The sequence below is a fragment of the Orycteropus afer genome, unplaced genomic scaffold, assembly GCF_000298275.1.
Source record: "Orycteropus afer afer isolate SDZICR_OR568_19922 unplaced genomic scaffold, OryAfe1.0 scaffold00522, whole genome shotgun sequence".
Lineage (NCBI taxonomy): Eukaryota > Metazoa > Chordata > Mammalia > Tubulidentata > Orycteropodidae > Orycteropus > Orycteropus afer.
The window spans coordinates 916,688-931,761 of NW_006922109.1; the positions used below are offsets into that span (position 1 = coordinate 916,688).

The 15,074-nt window shown below is 47.6% G+C and overlaps 1 protein-coding gene across 1 annotated transcript in view; it reads right to left on the minus strand.

Moving 5' to 3' along the window:
- PDE10A (phosphodiesterase 10A) overlaps nucleotides 1-15,074 on the minus strand; it is a 153,053-nt gene that overhangs the window by 4,249 nt on the left and 133,730 nt on the right. The window contains exons 17-19 of the mRNA XM_007955635.2: nucleotides 7,553-7,664; nucleotides 5,387-5,467; nucleotides 2,327-2,415 (exon numbers count right to left, since the gene is read on the minus strand). Coding sequence (XP_007953826.2) covers nucleotides 2,327-2,415; nucleotides 5,387-5,467; nucleotides 7,553-7,664 — 282 coding nt within the window. The remainder of the gene's footprint in view (nucleotides 1-2,326; nucleotides 2,416-5,386; nucleotides 5,468-7,552; nucleotides 7,665-15,074) is intronic.

Genomic DNA, 15,074 nt, shown 5'->3' on the forward strand with positions numbered 1-15,074 from the left:
CTATGAGGCTGGATTATTGTGGGTTGTGTCTCGACTCAATCTCTCTTGAGATTTTTAAGGAGCAGATTAAGCAAGGAAACAAGCAGGGGTGGGGGGAGAGAGACACCGTGCCATACGCCGCAGGAAGCCTACTCAGGAACAGAAGCTTAAAGAGACAGGGACCTTCTTCCAGGTCTCACAAAGACATAGCACCTTCCTCCAGAGCAAGGCCTTGAATTTGAACTCGCAGCCTCCTGAACTGTGAGGAAATAGGTTTGTTTGTTAAAGCCACATGCTTTCATTAGAGAAGCACTATGTCAGTAAGTCAATACCCCTTCCTAACCAATGGGAAGGATAATTGAAAGGGGGATGGCTAGGGTTTACTGTGGGGGAGGTGCAAGCTTAACGGAAAGAGACCCGCAAGGGGACGCTGGCCCGAGGGGGGGGACAGAAGGGTCCGCTCAGATCACACTCAACACGGAAGCACTTGATTACCAATAAGGGTTCAGACAGGAAAAGTCACCATGACACCTGAAGTTTCACTTCTGCTGTAAAATCCTGTGTAGCTGGTAACCTCTTTTCTCCACCAATTCAAAATGTCGCAAGCACATTAATCTTTCTTACATATGTAACAGCTCCCACTGTGTGACCCCGCCTTGTACTCAAGGCCAGCCTGCCAGGAACCTTGTCAACATTCCCCACTTGGCACTTGGTTTTCTGATGAGCAGAGTCAAAATCCGAAGGGGACCCAGGCCTGGGGAACAGAACCTTCACACACAACACCAAAATTCTCCTAAAGCACATTTAGCAAACACATGCTAACACACCTCTGTACCTACCACACCCCTAAATGCTACAAGATCAATGACTGTGTGCTGCTGCTAAGACTGAAGTGTGATAAGATGAACACACCTGGCTGGCATGTGACCACGTGGCTCAGCCAAGTACAGGGAAGCAGGGAGGCATCAAAGCTGCTGAATTCTTAAACGTTCGTGGTGAACTGAGCCCCAAACCTAGCCCACTGTTGACCATGAAAGCGTCCACTCTGCTGGGCTCCAAATATGTAGCACGAAACCCAGAGAATTCTTGGGTAGGAAAGGACTTTGGGGCATTGCCTAGGATTTTGTTTTTGTTTTTAACATGTTCTTTGGATTTAGACTGATGTCCCAATGACTCTTCAGTGGTGACTCTGTCTTACAACCTGCTTCTGTGAAGACTGAGTCCCAGCTCACGTGTCACGCTGCCAACGACAGCTCAGCCACCCACGCAATGAGAGACCTGAATCAGCTACAACCCATGGAAAGCAAACTTTGATCCTTTCCTGGCCAAGGGCAGGGAGAGTTATAACCGAGATTCTGTACTAAGAATTGAAATTACTATTTTTATTTTCTTAGGTAATACTTTTTATGATTTTAATAAATGAAACCAGAAAGTGAGATCATTTCTGACACAACAAAAGCAGCTGGGACGCTAATTTGTCCCCACAAGAGGAGTGAGGAAGGAGACTCCACCACATCAATGGTCAAAGGAAAACAAAAAGCATAAAGACCGTTTTCTTTTTACGTGCTTTGTTGGGGTTTTTTTGTCTGTCTGCTTCCCTTAAAATAATAATAAAAAAAAAGTCCATGAAATAAGTTATAGTAGCATAAGATGGGAGTACTTTACTTAGGATTTTAGTTTTGTTTCACACTATGTGTCCTTCCAAGGTGCAAGCATGCCAACTCAAGTGTAATCACTGCCACACAGTTACCAACACCCCCACCACCAATTCACCAACCCTTTCCACCTTCAGGCTGAGATCAATCCCCCCCACAAACACATGTACATACATACACGTATAATCACACACAAAACACACACACACGGACATACACATGTTAAACATACACATGCACGCACATGTGCACTCTCGCACACATGTATACACATATGCACACACACATAAAGATAAGGAGAGAACCAGAGCTAGAACAGGTAACAGATGTTGAATCTTAAATATCTTTTTAGAAGACAATTTTTTTAAAAGGAGGGGGATCCCCCTGCGACTTTCTCCTGCCTCCATGTGGGCAATAAGTGATTTAATGACCTCTTTCCTGAAGAGGTCAGACCTCTCCTTGGTTTTCCCAAAACAGTGGGGGCGGGTTGTTAACCACTCTCGCTGAGTTTTGGTGACCCAAGCTCCTGAGTTATGCTTGGTACCTAGGAAACACAGCCCACAGAATGGTGGCATTTACTGCAAACTGCAGATGAGACGCTCATTGATGGAGTGAAAACTGCCATACACAGCTCTAGGTGCTTTGTCTGTCCGTCTTTTCAACAGTGTGGAGGATGGGACAACCGTACAGACCTGCAGGCATTAAGGAGCGGCTCCGTGGGAGGGAGAATCTGGTGCAGCGTGGTGTAGCAGGGAATAGCCACAGCATTGTAGAATCCCAGCTGTTCCGCACAAAACACACAGGCAAGAAACAAGAGGCACGTTAGTACCCGAGCAGCACTTGCGTTTCCCAGGGGCTGCCATGCAGGCTCTGAAGCCTGCCTACATCGCAGTAAGGTTCTGCACTTGGCAGACGCCTCGTTTGGGCTCAATGACCACCACTCTACAGAGTATGGGAAGCGCCCTATCTCCCACAAATGAAGCATACAATGGTCTAAAACTGGTAACACAGGTCACCTCCACTGAAACCCAAACCCGACTCCATCATTCAGTGAGATCCCATCAGGAGAGCAATCAAGTGGAAGTCCTATCCTTGCCCATGGCCTGACCCAGTACTGTACCCAAGCAGTTCACCTCAGCCTGTTGCTCTGGACAAGGACAGCTCTCCAACTCAGTGCTGTCTCAAAAGTGACCGGGGCGGCCAGTCTTGGTTGGGTTTGATTGCTTGTTCTCGTAGCTTCTTTGTCCCCCTGAGCTCTGTACTCTGCTCCCTGCAGGTGTCATCTGGAGCTACAGTAACTCTCATCACACCTTTACTGTAGTGTCCAGGCTACAACACTCGGCGTCAGATAGCAAAGCTGTCAAATCCCATATTTCAGTCATTTTAACCAGTGGTAGTTGGTAGCATAGTGCCTAAGGCACATGACTGCTAACCTGAAGGCTGGGGATTCTAACCCACCAGCCACTCCTCGGAAGGGAGGATGGGCAATCTACTTCTGTAGTGATACCACCTTGGAAACCCAAGGAGGGGTCGCTATGGGTCTGATCTGACTCAACAGCAGGGAGTTTTTTGAGAGTTTAACTCTATTTCAAATGCTTGATTAGGAATTCTGGGCCTCGCTGCAAATAAGGATGCTAGCTAAGCCCAGCCCAGCCTAGCGAAAGCCCAATTTCAAACAGCGCCCAGCAGACCTGCTCGGGCCAGCTGATGGCGCAGATCACAGAGCCCAGAACTTAACAACACACATGCTGAACTGTGTCCCTCGCTCAGGCGACCTCTGACCACGGTTTACCACGTTCTTCAAGACTGCACTTTAGCGAGCTGCCTCCAGGATGCTGGAGGGTCCAATCTACTTGGTCCCTTTCTCCTGTTCACACTGGATCTTCAGTCATCTCACTAGCATGGTGCTGACACATTTTGGTCTTTGACTCTATGGCCCATGAAGAGATTGTCTTATCTTAATATGCAGCAGATGCAACGGGCAGAAGACCCAACAAAGCAATTAGTTATCAGAAAGCAGGACATTTTATTATTATGGCAAAGAATAATTTCACAGTAAATAATTTAGAACTAATATGCTTGGTAAAATAATAGCTCTTCACCAAAAACAAACAAATCAACCAACCCACTGCCAGCCAGTCAATTCCAGCTAACAGTGACCCTACAGGACAGAGGAGAACTGCTCCCATAGGCTTTCCAAGGCTGTCAATCTTCATGGAAGCACACTGCCTCATCTCTCTCCCATGGAGCAGCTGCTGGGTTCAAACCACCCACCTTTGGTTAGCAGCCAAACGCCTTACCCACTATACCGCCAGAGCTCCCTAGCTGATCACAGAAATGATTCATTAGAGACTGTTGCTGTAAATAAAACTGGAATTTTGGCAAAATAAAAACAAACAAAACCAAACTCACTGTCATTGAGTTAATTCCGACTCATAGCAACCCCCTTAGGATTTCCGACACAGTAAATGTTTATGGAAGTAGATTGCCCAACAAGCTACTGTGAAACAACCGTTTCCTGGTGACAGAACACTAACCCAGAGGCCTGTGCTGTGGCCCCACTCCTCTGCAGCCTCACTCTACAGTTATCAGTGAGAGATTCCCAGTGATCTTCAGTGACCTGCCACAAGGGATGAACTAACCACCTATTAACCGGGCAAAGTAATGAAACAGAGCAAAGTAACTAAAGGAGAGACAGGTCACTGTTCGTAGAATCTCAGCAGGAGAAAGGACTTATCACATTTCTTGTGAAAAAGTCTGCAGGTTCTGGTAAGTCAAAGGAAAAGGCTCAGTGGTTCTACACACCAATCAGGAAGTCCTTCCAACTGCAACCAGCCTCATGGTTTCCCATTTTAGCTGGTGTCCTTGGGGACCCAATCAGCTGCCACATGTGGTCCTCCAACCCAGATTAAAAGGACGGAATTTCTCAAGAGTTCACGTCCCCTTCAAACAAAGGAGACACCAAAGGATGTCTTTGCAAAGAAAAGGTCACCTGATCGACGGTGATTCGAGGGTAAAAGGCTGTGATTTTTCATCCTCAGCCCCTCCAGGATGAATTGCTATAGCTTCTACAAGGACTCCAGACCTAGACTGGCTCTTTGTACATGAATCAAATTATAAGGTGGCATGTATTTTTATTCACATACAGTTTTATGACCACTGTGGTAGTGAAAGTTATGTGTCAACGTGGCCGGGTAACTGGTGGTAGTTATTCCCCATGATGAGACTGGCAATCAACTCCATGGTGGAATCTGCCATGAGCAGCTGAGTAGCTGCTTTAGGGATGTGGTCTGCTGCCCATCTATAAGGAGAAGGCTTGGGAACGGTCTGCAGCTTTTGGCACGCTTGGACCCTGCACGTAGCCGAGCCGTTGTTCGGCAGCCTGCTGTGTCGTCTGCAGATCCTGGGACTCTAACTGGACTTGAATCAGTAGCCTGCCATGTGGTTTGGTAACATCGGGACTGTGCCTTGTTACTTGTTGATCTGAGTTTGTCAGCCTCAGCAGCCAGCAGCTGCCTGAGTGAAGAGAGCCTCCAGCTTCAGTGGGCCAGCACCCAGAGGCAGAGGTGAAGCCCAAGTTCAAGGGGCTTTCACCCAGCCTGTAGAGCCCAGCACTTTGAACTCGGACTTCTAGCCTCCAAAACTGTAAGAAAATAAACTCCTGTTTGTTAAAGCCATCCCATTTGTGGTATATTCTGTTAGAGTGACACACAGTGACCACAACGACCACCTTCAAATACAGTAATTCATACTTGGCCTTGTGGGACTTCATTCCTCTTGTCTCTGTCCATCATGGGAATAGGCTGGATACCCAATTTCTTCATTTCATCACCCTAAGATAAAAGGAGAAAACAATATGTTTTCAATTCACAGTCATACAATTTTGGTATTAATAAGCAATTTCTTTTAGTCATTAATTTTCTTTTAAAAAATAATGTTATTTTTTAACTGGCCTGAGAAACTTGGCATACTAATGAGAAACGGAATGTATCCTGGTTTGCTATTTTGTCCCGATGTCCTCCTGTCCTGACCGTCCAGAAATCCATCCATCTCTTCCCATTTCCTGTTGTAGGTGTGAGTAAAATTACCAAGAGGTGATTCAGTGAGCTGGGATGAGAAGCAAAACACTGAATGTCCTCAAGGCCTATCTCAGTTCTTTTCTCCAAACGGTTTTTACCTGCTCTGAGCTGGGTGGAGTTAGGCCCCAGGAAGGCTGACTGATGGAACCTATCCCATACAGGGCCAAGGTAAGAACACACAGTGGGCTGCCAAGATGTGTTGGCAAAGATACGGTATTACTGGCTGTATGTTACCATAAACTTTACTATTGCAGGGTCTAGGCTAAGTAATTCTGTATACAATATTTTATTCCATCCTCATATAATACTACAAGATGCAAACTATTATCCCCACTTTACAGTTTGTGAAATTATCTTGCTCTGTGTATTTGTTAAAGTTAAATCTTATTAAAATCCTCCTCTCTGTTTAGAAGATAAGCTGGCAAAGCCTGGTGATTATATAGAAATTCCATCGACATCCATGGACAGTGAGGTCCTTGAAGACCAGGCCTGTGAGAATGCTAGGACATTAATAAACCTTTGTTCACTGAACAAGGCGAAGAATACGATGTTAAAATCTCCAGATCTGCCATATTCCAGAAGACAAATATAGTTGTTAGGATGTGAAATATGGTTCAAAGGAGTGACTTTCACAGCAACAAGCGATCTTCAGACCAGTGTTCCTGTGGGAGGCTGACAGAACCTACTCCCGAGTGGCTTCCTTCAGCTTCCCGGGCAAACTCCGCTGACTGCTAACAGAGTCAGTCCTCCGGTTTAGACGTGCACATCTACTTCTAAATGAGCCCAACTCTAACTAGGTTTGGAGTCACACAATACAATAAAGACAAAGGAAACGTGTGCCTTGGACAATGCATGAGGCATCGTGTGAAAATAACCCCAAGAGTGTAAGGTCCAGGTATGTTCCAGGTAACTGAAATCCTCTGCTTTAGAGTAAGGGAGCAACTCAACACTGGACACCACTTCTCCTCCACCTGTCGTCACGTGCTGTGTGCTGTCTCCATCCGTCCTCCTCTCTGGGTGAGACACATGGCTGCATCACCAATATCCAACTCCTTCCCTCCAGGGGGACTTTAATTCTTCAAACCAAACCAAGTGCTCAAAGCCTGACAGAGCTTCTCCTTATTTGCTTGACTTCCCACTAAGGAATCTTTGAATAGTCAGGGCCCGGACAGTGGTGGATTCATTAAAACAAATGTAGTATGACAGCTGCCTTCTACCTCCTTATGGACAATTCAGAATGCTGAAACTGAGGAAGGGAAAGCACCTTGCTGATCATTTCTATCATGAAGCTAAGGTAAGGTTTTAACAAAAGTAATTTACATTGTTGTTTCATGTGTCAGGGGTCTCTGGAATGACATGCCACCCCACCTGTTCCCTTCCACTTGTCATTTCTATTTGTCTGTGATAGGAGACAATTAGTATCCTCAACTCCTGTCCGCAGGCACAGAGAGCCCAGGAGACCGAGGTCTTGCTACATACTTTGCCCAGTGCCTCTCTTAAAGATGACCACCAGCAGTGTGTGTGAACTGTGGAACTGGTCACCCGTGCAGGGAGGGAAACTGTTATATGACTGTTCACACAAGACGCTCCTGAACTCTTTCAACTGAGATCAGAGAACTGCACACAGAGTCGCGAGAGATTCCAGGAGATGCTGGTTCTTACTTTCCATCCATCTGCCTCATTGCTCAATTCTGCCTCGCAGGAACAATTTCTTTAAAATAACTAGCAACATAAGCAACTAAGGTGTTAGCAATTAATTACTCGCTGACTTGATCTCTCTCCTAGTCTTTTCCCCATTTCTTGACATTAGATATGGTTGTATGAAAATCAAGGACATACCTCAGCCCAAAATTCTGCATAGATATCATTGGCTGTCAGCTTTGTAACTGGCCACAGTTTTGTCACAGAACAAAGGTCACAGGCGGTCATCATCAAACCAATCACACGGTCTCTAGAACATAATCATATAAGACTGGTCAGCTGAGCCTCCGCGCGTTGATCATGCAAACCAACAGGACGTGGCTGTGCTCAGGAGCAAGACTGAAAGTCTGTTCCGTTGCGACAGGGAGAGTGAGCATCAGAGCACAGCAGTGGCAGGCATGACGTGGAAGGAGGGGTACCAATGGGAGGACCTCGGTCCCTCCCCCCTCCTGCTGTGTGGAGAGAGCGTGTGCCACGTGCCTGGGCCGGAGGCTTACGATGGAAACCATACCAAGCGAGCGTCACAGGGCTCTCATCGCCGAAAGCCCCTACGACTTTCATAGCCACGGACTAGACTTTCATGTTCATGGAATTCTGGAAATTTAGAGTGGGAAGTAGGCCCGAAGAGAAAGCGGTCCCAATCCTTTCCTGCTTTATAAGGAAAATCCGAGGTGCAAAGAAATAAAAGGACTTATCCCAGGCGCCACCGGCTGGTGACAAGGTTGGAGCAGAACTTGGGACCCGTGGAAGGGCTGCTCTGCCTTGTGCTTCAGGCTCTGACCTTCAGGCTCTGACATTCACTGGAAAGGAATCCTCTTTCTCAGCTGTGTCTGCATTTCCCACTACATGTCCTGAGTCTGACTCTTCTTCCTTCTAAAGATGGCTATGACCAATGAAAGGCATTAAGATACATACTGGGTTAAATATTGGGTTTAATCTTTCATTAAAATACAAAACCTCATTACTAAGGAATCCCATGTGCTAACTGTTAAGTTTTATAAAACAGACCGTGTGCTGTGGGAGGACAAATTATCAGTATGGATGCAAGACTGCGCCACAGCAGTTAGATGTGGTCATTTCCAGCTCCCGTCTAAATACTAATGAGTGGCAGGGACCCCTTGCTGCTAAGGACGCCCTTGTTCTTCTAGGTCCGCGGGTGCTCTGCCTTTGCGAGCAGAGAGCCGCCTGGCCCCCGAGCCACCAGGCACACAGCTCATCAGGAGCGTCACCTGACACGGAGGAGGCCCTGGGCGGTGCAAACCATTCCACACTTAACTGCTAGCCCACAGGGTGACGGTTCAAACCCACCAGAGGCAACTGGGAGGAAAGGCCCCACAATCGGCTCCTGGAAGGTCACCGCCTTAACAGCCCCACGGCAGGGGCTGGGGTGGGTCCCCAGCAGCGGCCACAGCACCTGCTTGGGGGGGCTTCGGGCTGAGCTGTGCCTCCTCCAGGGCAGATTCCTGCAGGTCTGGGAGGCCCCGCCCACCCCTCCTTGGATCACCAAGTCCTCATCCCAATCAGTTCCAGTTACTTCATTTTCCATCAGCCACTTAGCCCATGTGACTATGTCTTTTACAACTTCTTTTACAGCTTTCCTTCCTCATGTTGGCTAGACTTATATACGCCCTTCCTGTGTGCTGCCTGACGATTCGTGTCCCTTCAAAGGATCAGAAGATTTTCTAGATGAGGTAGTTTGCTACGCACATACGGGTTTAAAACTAGTGTATTTATTTCTTCATTTGGGTTCATAGAGAAATCAATATATTATTTGTTTTCTCAACAGGAAATCCAGTTGAACAGAAATTAAACATGAAAAAAAAAAAAAAAACCCAAAAACTATTACTCTGAAAAATTATTTCTTTATTGGTTTAATCTCATGAAATAATTATGTATGTTGTTGTTATGTGCCGTCGAGTCGGACCTGACTCATAGCAACCCCTCCTTGGGTTTCCGAGGCAGCATCACTACAGAAGTAGATTGCCCAACCTTCCTTCCGAGGAGTGGCTGGTGGGTTTGAACCATCAGCCTTCTGATTAGCAGTCAAGTGCCTTAGGCACTATGCTACCAGAGCTCCCATAATTATGTATAAATAGACTAACAGTGTGAACATTCAACAGAAAACGCTACATTCCTGTTCCACGGCCAAATACTCTAATAAGCTTTAACTCTGTGAAACAGAAATGTTAGTGGAACTGGGCACGTGCCAGGGGGAAGCAATTTTCTCACTGGAAAGCGATCCCATTGGACACACTGCTATGATAATGGTCGGGAATCAGGATCCAGTTATCGTTTGGATTTTGCTGTTGAAACGACTTAGACAACACAATGGAATAGCAGTCATTTTAACCGTTAACCAAAACATGCAGAGACTACAGAACAGATAACATGCTTAACATGCCTTTAACAAACATGCTTACTCAGTGTCATGCTTAATCACAAATCAGGTGGTTATAGTTATCTGACTGGGCACGAATTGGAAGGAAGATTTTATTTGCATCACGAGTGGAATGGAGACCTAACTGGTACGGGTGCCTAATCCTTCATGTGTTTCAATCAACAATTATATGGAGTAGATGCTAAACGCTGTTGGTGTAAGGCTGTCTAAGCCAGGCACCAGAACCAAGTCAGAGCCTGCATGGTGTCTGTGTGACAGTCAAGTGCTGTCCGTGGTGTTTGGCCTCCTCCTTTATTCCAGAAAGAGTCCTGCATGCCTGTGTGTGGTGCCACAGTCTGACTGACAGACACGGAACCCCGCTCTTGTGGTGCTAACGCTCTCACAGGGAGAAGCCTGCTGAGCAGCAAGAGGACACTTCACACCATGTCTGGTGCAGTAAGAGGTAAGGCAGAGGCAGCCATAGGAAGGTCTGGGAGGAGTTCTCTGGGGGAGACATGAGCATGCGCCAGAGTCCCCTGTGAGGGACACAAGACCTCTGGCTGCAGCCCAGCAGAGGTGACCTGTGGGACGTGACTGTTAGAGAGATGGGCTGGAAACCATCATGTCACTTTTACTCCACGTGTGGTGCTAAAGCACGGACACTGTGAGCGAGGAATGACGTCACACCACTAAAGACCACTCAGGTCTGCCAGCTGGAGAAGAGCCTACAGAGTCGTGAAGGGGAGGCAGGCAGGGTGCCCACACAACCTGGCTGTCCAGTCAGTTCCAACCGATAATGACCCCAGAGGACAGAGAACTGCCCCACAGGGTTTCTAAGACTACAATCTTTACGGGGCAGACTGCCACATCTTTTTCCTGTGGGTGTGAATTGGCAACTTTGCAGTCAGCAGCTGAGCACTTAACCACTGCGCCACCAGGCCACCTTACAGAGCATGGGGAGAATCATTTATGAGAACGCGAGCACAGCTCTAGGTTGGGGGGCCAGCAGCCAGCCAGGGTGATGTTGGTAGAGAGACAGTAACATCAGAAAGAAGGCTTAAGCTCAAGTTCATTAACATCAGCGGCATTCTAATGACAACATGTCTGTCTCTCTCTCACTCCCCTTCTGCTCCCCATAATTATCCCAAACCAGGTGCGGTAAATAAAGAACACGGGATCCACCACAAGAATGAAGACCATCTTAACTCAAAGAAGGGAGCCTCTCTTGGCCGTGTGTACCTCTGCCTTCAGAGTCCCCCAATTTAAAACTCCTGTCCCCACATCTGGAGACTGTGGGACTGCACACAGACTCCGTAAAGGAAGGGACAGAGATCACGTGGCCTGAGGAGACCCACGGAAGGAAGCCCAGCGCCCCGTGCCCACATCCCCCCCCCCCACTGTGACGTTAACCCGGCTTCCTCAGCCAAGGCTGAAATGCTCTGCAGGGGAAGTAGAAACAGCAGCAGCAGACGAAACGTGTAAAAGAGCAAATGTGTACAGAGCAAATTCTCACAAGATGATGATAAACGTTCTCATTTGCGGGAATGTCTGAATTTCACAGAGACCACACGGAGGCCCTGCGTCCACAGGCGCAGCTGGAAAGGCACACCTCAAGGCCTCGCACCCCCACGCCCTGCCGATCCCCTGACGTTGCAGCAACCTGCTGAGCTAAGGCATCTTCTAGCCTTCCAGATGTACTCACGTTTTTACCTCAGGAAAGAAAAGCAGCACGTACCCTAGTTTTCAAACACACCATTACCTACCTGATCCAGAAGAATGAACGAATGTCGTGGAGGAAGTGCAGCCAGGCCGCTCCCTGGAGTGAGGACGGGGAGCCTTTGCCTCCCGTACTCTGGACACGTCATCAGGAGGGACCAGCCCCCGGAGGAGGCCTCACGCTGGGCAAGTAGACGGTCAGAGAAAAGACCCTCAACGAGATGGCCTGACACCGTGCCTGTGACGACGGGCGCAAGCTGGGCACGACTGTGCGGCTGGCGCAGGACGGGACAGGGCTTTGTCCTGTTGGACCCTGTGCCACTGTGAGTCGGAGCCAACTCAACAGCACCGACCAACGACATGACAGTTTGATCCGGGATAAGTCAGCCAGGGTCGCCGAGGAAACAGACGAGGCCCCCAGGAGTACCGGGGCCTGCCCTGAAGGTACGGCGTGCCCAGGTGCAGGCAGGGCTGCAGGCGCCCGTGGCCTGTGAACCACCTAGGACCATGGCAGTGGGGAGGGCACCATTCTCAGGCCTGCACAGCTTGAAGAGGGCCAGGTGCCCGAACCCAGCAGGGCTGTGCCTGTGCAGGACGGCCTGCCCAGAAGCTGTTCCTGGCCCAGAACCAGTGCTATGGCTGAACCCCGGCCCAGCAGGGATGCAGCAGGCAACAAACAGGTAAACTGTCCTCTCCTCTCGCCTGGAGCCTCCTTAACACAGCACCCAGCTCAAGAAAGCACCCAGAGGGGAGAGCTGAAACTCTGCTGCTCACGTTAAAAAATCATTTGAAATTTGAACTAATTAAATCAAATTGCACCTTTTTACCTATGCCCTAATATTGCACAGAAATCCAAGAACAGCTTTAAAGACACCATTTCTACTCATCCAAAGAATGCTGGGCCACTGGTCTTTAGGGATCCAGGTGAAAGTATCTAGACAGCCAAGCACAAAACTGTCACAAAAGATAGAAAAAAGGAAAAACAAAACCTAATGCTGAGTATGTACGCCTTGTTTATCTCAGAATATTCATATACAGACAACGGCCAAAGCTGGATTCAAGCGTTGGCTTGATTGTAATTGTTACAGTGGTTCAGCAAGCGGGCGTGCCCCTCGTAGTGACTAGGTAAAAATGAAGCAGCTCGGGGACGGAGAGTCTAGAGAGCTTTGTCTAGAAGGTGTCTAGAAGGTGTCATCCTGCCTCCCACTTACTTTACGGGAAGGTCGTTTACCGTATTTGAAAAGAGATGAGACTACTTCCTTTTTCCCCTTAAAGTATCATTTTGAATGATTTTTCCATCTTAGTTTTAAACTCCCAGGTATTTTAATCCACTGTATTGAGTACCTTAAATCCTTGTGGCACAAAGTACCTGGCTGCTAGCTGGCAAGTCCACAGTGTGAGCCAGCGGTTCCAGAGGGGAGAGCCCCGGCGGCTGCTCCTGCGGGGACGGAAACAGGAGCCCCGTGCAGCAGGTGCTCCTCTGTCCCGGGGGTCACCATGGGGCAGAATCAACACGCAAGTCCCGCACTTCCCTCAGAATGTGATGGTGTGGGCGAGCTTACTAAACACTGTGCTAGACTTAGGGCAAGGCAGATTCTCTGAAAATATTTGATCTGCAAATCTTAAATCATAGAAAATATCGTAGAATGTTACAGTTTCCTGTGACATGGTAACTCATTAATATGAGAATAAACAGGTATAGTAATCTCATTAAAACAAACTTGAAATTTAAGTTCTCAATTTTTAATTTTATATAACCTTAAATGCATTGGTTCTTTAAAAAAAAAAAATATCATTACATTGGGTGTAAGGTGCTTCCATGATTAAATGACCAACACGAGTCTCAATCAAGTTCCCTTTTGACCTAAATCCCTGCTTCTGCTCTCAGAAGTGTGTGCAGCCCCTTAGATGAGCATGTATGTCGTCACGCTTATTTCACACTGTGACTGAAGTGTTCTGTTCTCTGAAAGGATGCTTGTAGACACAGTTAGGGTTTATGATCAAACAAATAAGAATGTTCAGAAAGAAAAGGACAACAACGTCCCCCAGAAAAGACTGTTCTCAGAAAGCTTATGGTTAATTGACATTGCGCAAGGTTTACTTGTGATCCATGTATGATCATAGTTCTTCCAGTTCTTCCAGGCCACGGACCCTGTGGTATTTTACCCCAGCTTTGGTTGTAACAAATCCTCAATAAAACTGTATTATTTCTCTCCTTACATAAAAAACAAACCAAACCCACTGGTATCGAGTTGATTCCAACACAGAGCAACCCCCGTTGGGTTTCCGAGGCAGTAAATCTTCAAGGAAGTAGATTGCCCCATCTTCCCTCTGCGGAGTTGTTGGTGGGTTTGAACCGCCAGCCTCCTGATTAGCAGTCAGATGCCTTAGGCACTATGCCACCAGAGCTCCTTTTTCTTACAAAGTTCTTGTTATTTTTCCCACTTTAAGAAATTCCATACAAATTGAAAGTGAATCTTGATTAAAGGTGTATCAGAGAGGATTACTGTTATTAAAAATATTCTAACTTAACATTTACTTTGCCTAAAGAAATCCTTGGGAGCTCTGGTGGCGCAGTGCCTAAGGCACTTGACTGCTAACCAGAAGGGTGGCGGGTTCAAACTCACCAGAGACTCCTCGGAAGGAAGACTGGGCAATCTACTTCCATACAGTTCCCGCCTCAGAAACCCAAGGAGGGGTCGCTATGATTTGGAATAGACTCAACAGCAGTGTGTTCGGTTTTATTTAAGAAAAGAAATCCTCATATTACTCCTAGAGTTGAGAATCCTTGCACAGGTACATAGGTACTATTTACAGCTTTAAACCTGAGCATTTAGACAAAAAGAAAGGATTACAAAGTCGAGGTTGACTGAAGGAAGGGAATTATATCATGGTTAGGGATCAGAGGGCATCAAGAGGCAGAAGGAGATATTTTTAAGAACAGTGATGATGCATGAAATCTACTCGCCATGTAACAAGGTGCCTTTGAGTCAATTCTGACTCACAGCAACCCCATGTTTGTCCCAGGGGAACCGTGCCCCGCAGGGCCGGCAACGGCTGGTTTTCAGGAGTGCATCTCCAGGACTTTCTTCTGAGGCCCTTATGGATAGATCTGAGCATTCAGCCTTCACATTAGCTGCCTAGTATATATCAAGTGTGTGCACCACTCGAAGACCAGAAAAGGACATGATGGTTGAGAAAGGAGAGGGCCAGAGAAAACGAGGGAATCCCTCAGTGAAAGGGACTGATGGACTGTCAACAACTGCAATGGTGGGTCCCGACCACTGATGCTGAGGACGGCCCAGGACGAGGCAACCTTTTGTTCTGTCACCATACGGCCACCAGGAGCGGCAGCCGATTGTACGGCGAATAACAACCTTTCGCTCAGTCGTACACGCGGTCACCAGGAGCGGCAGCCGATTGTACGGCGAATAACAACCTTTCGCTCAGTCGTACACGCGGTCACCAGGAGCGGCAGCCGATTCTATGGTAAATAACAACCTTTCGCTCAGTCGTACACGTGGTCACCAGGAGCGGCAGCTGATTCTACGGTAAATAACAACCTTT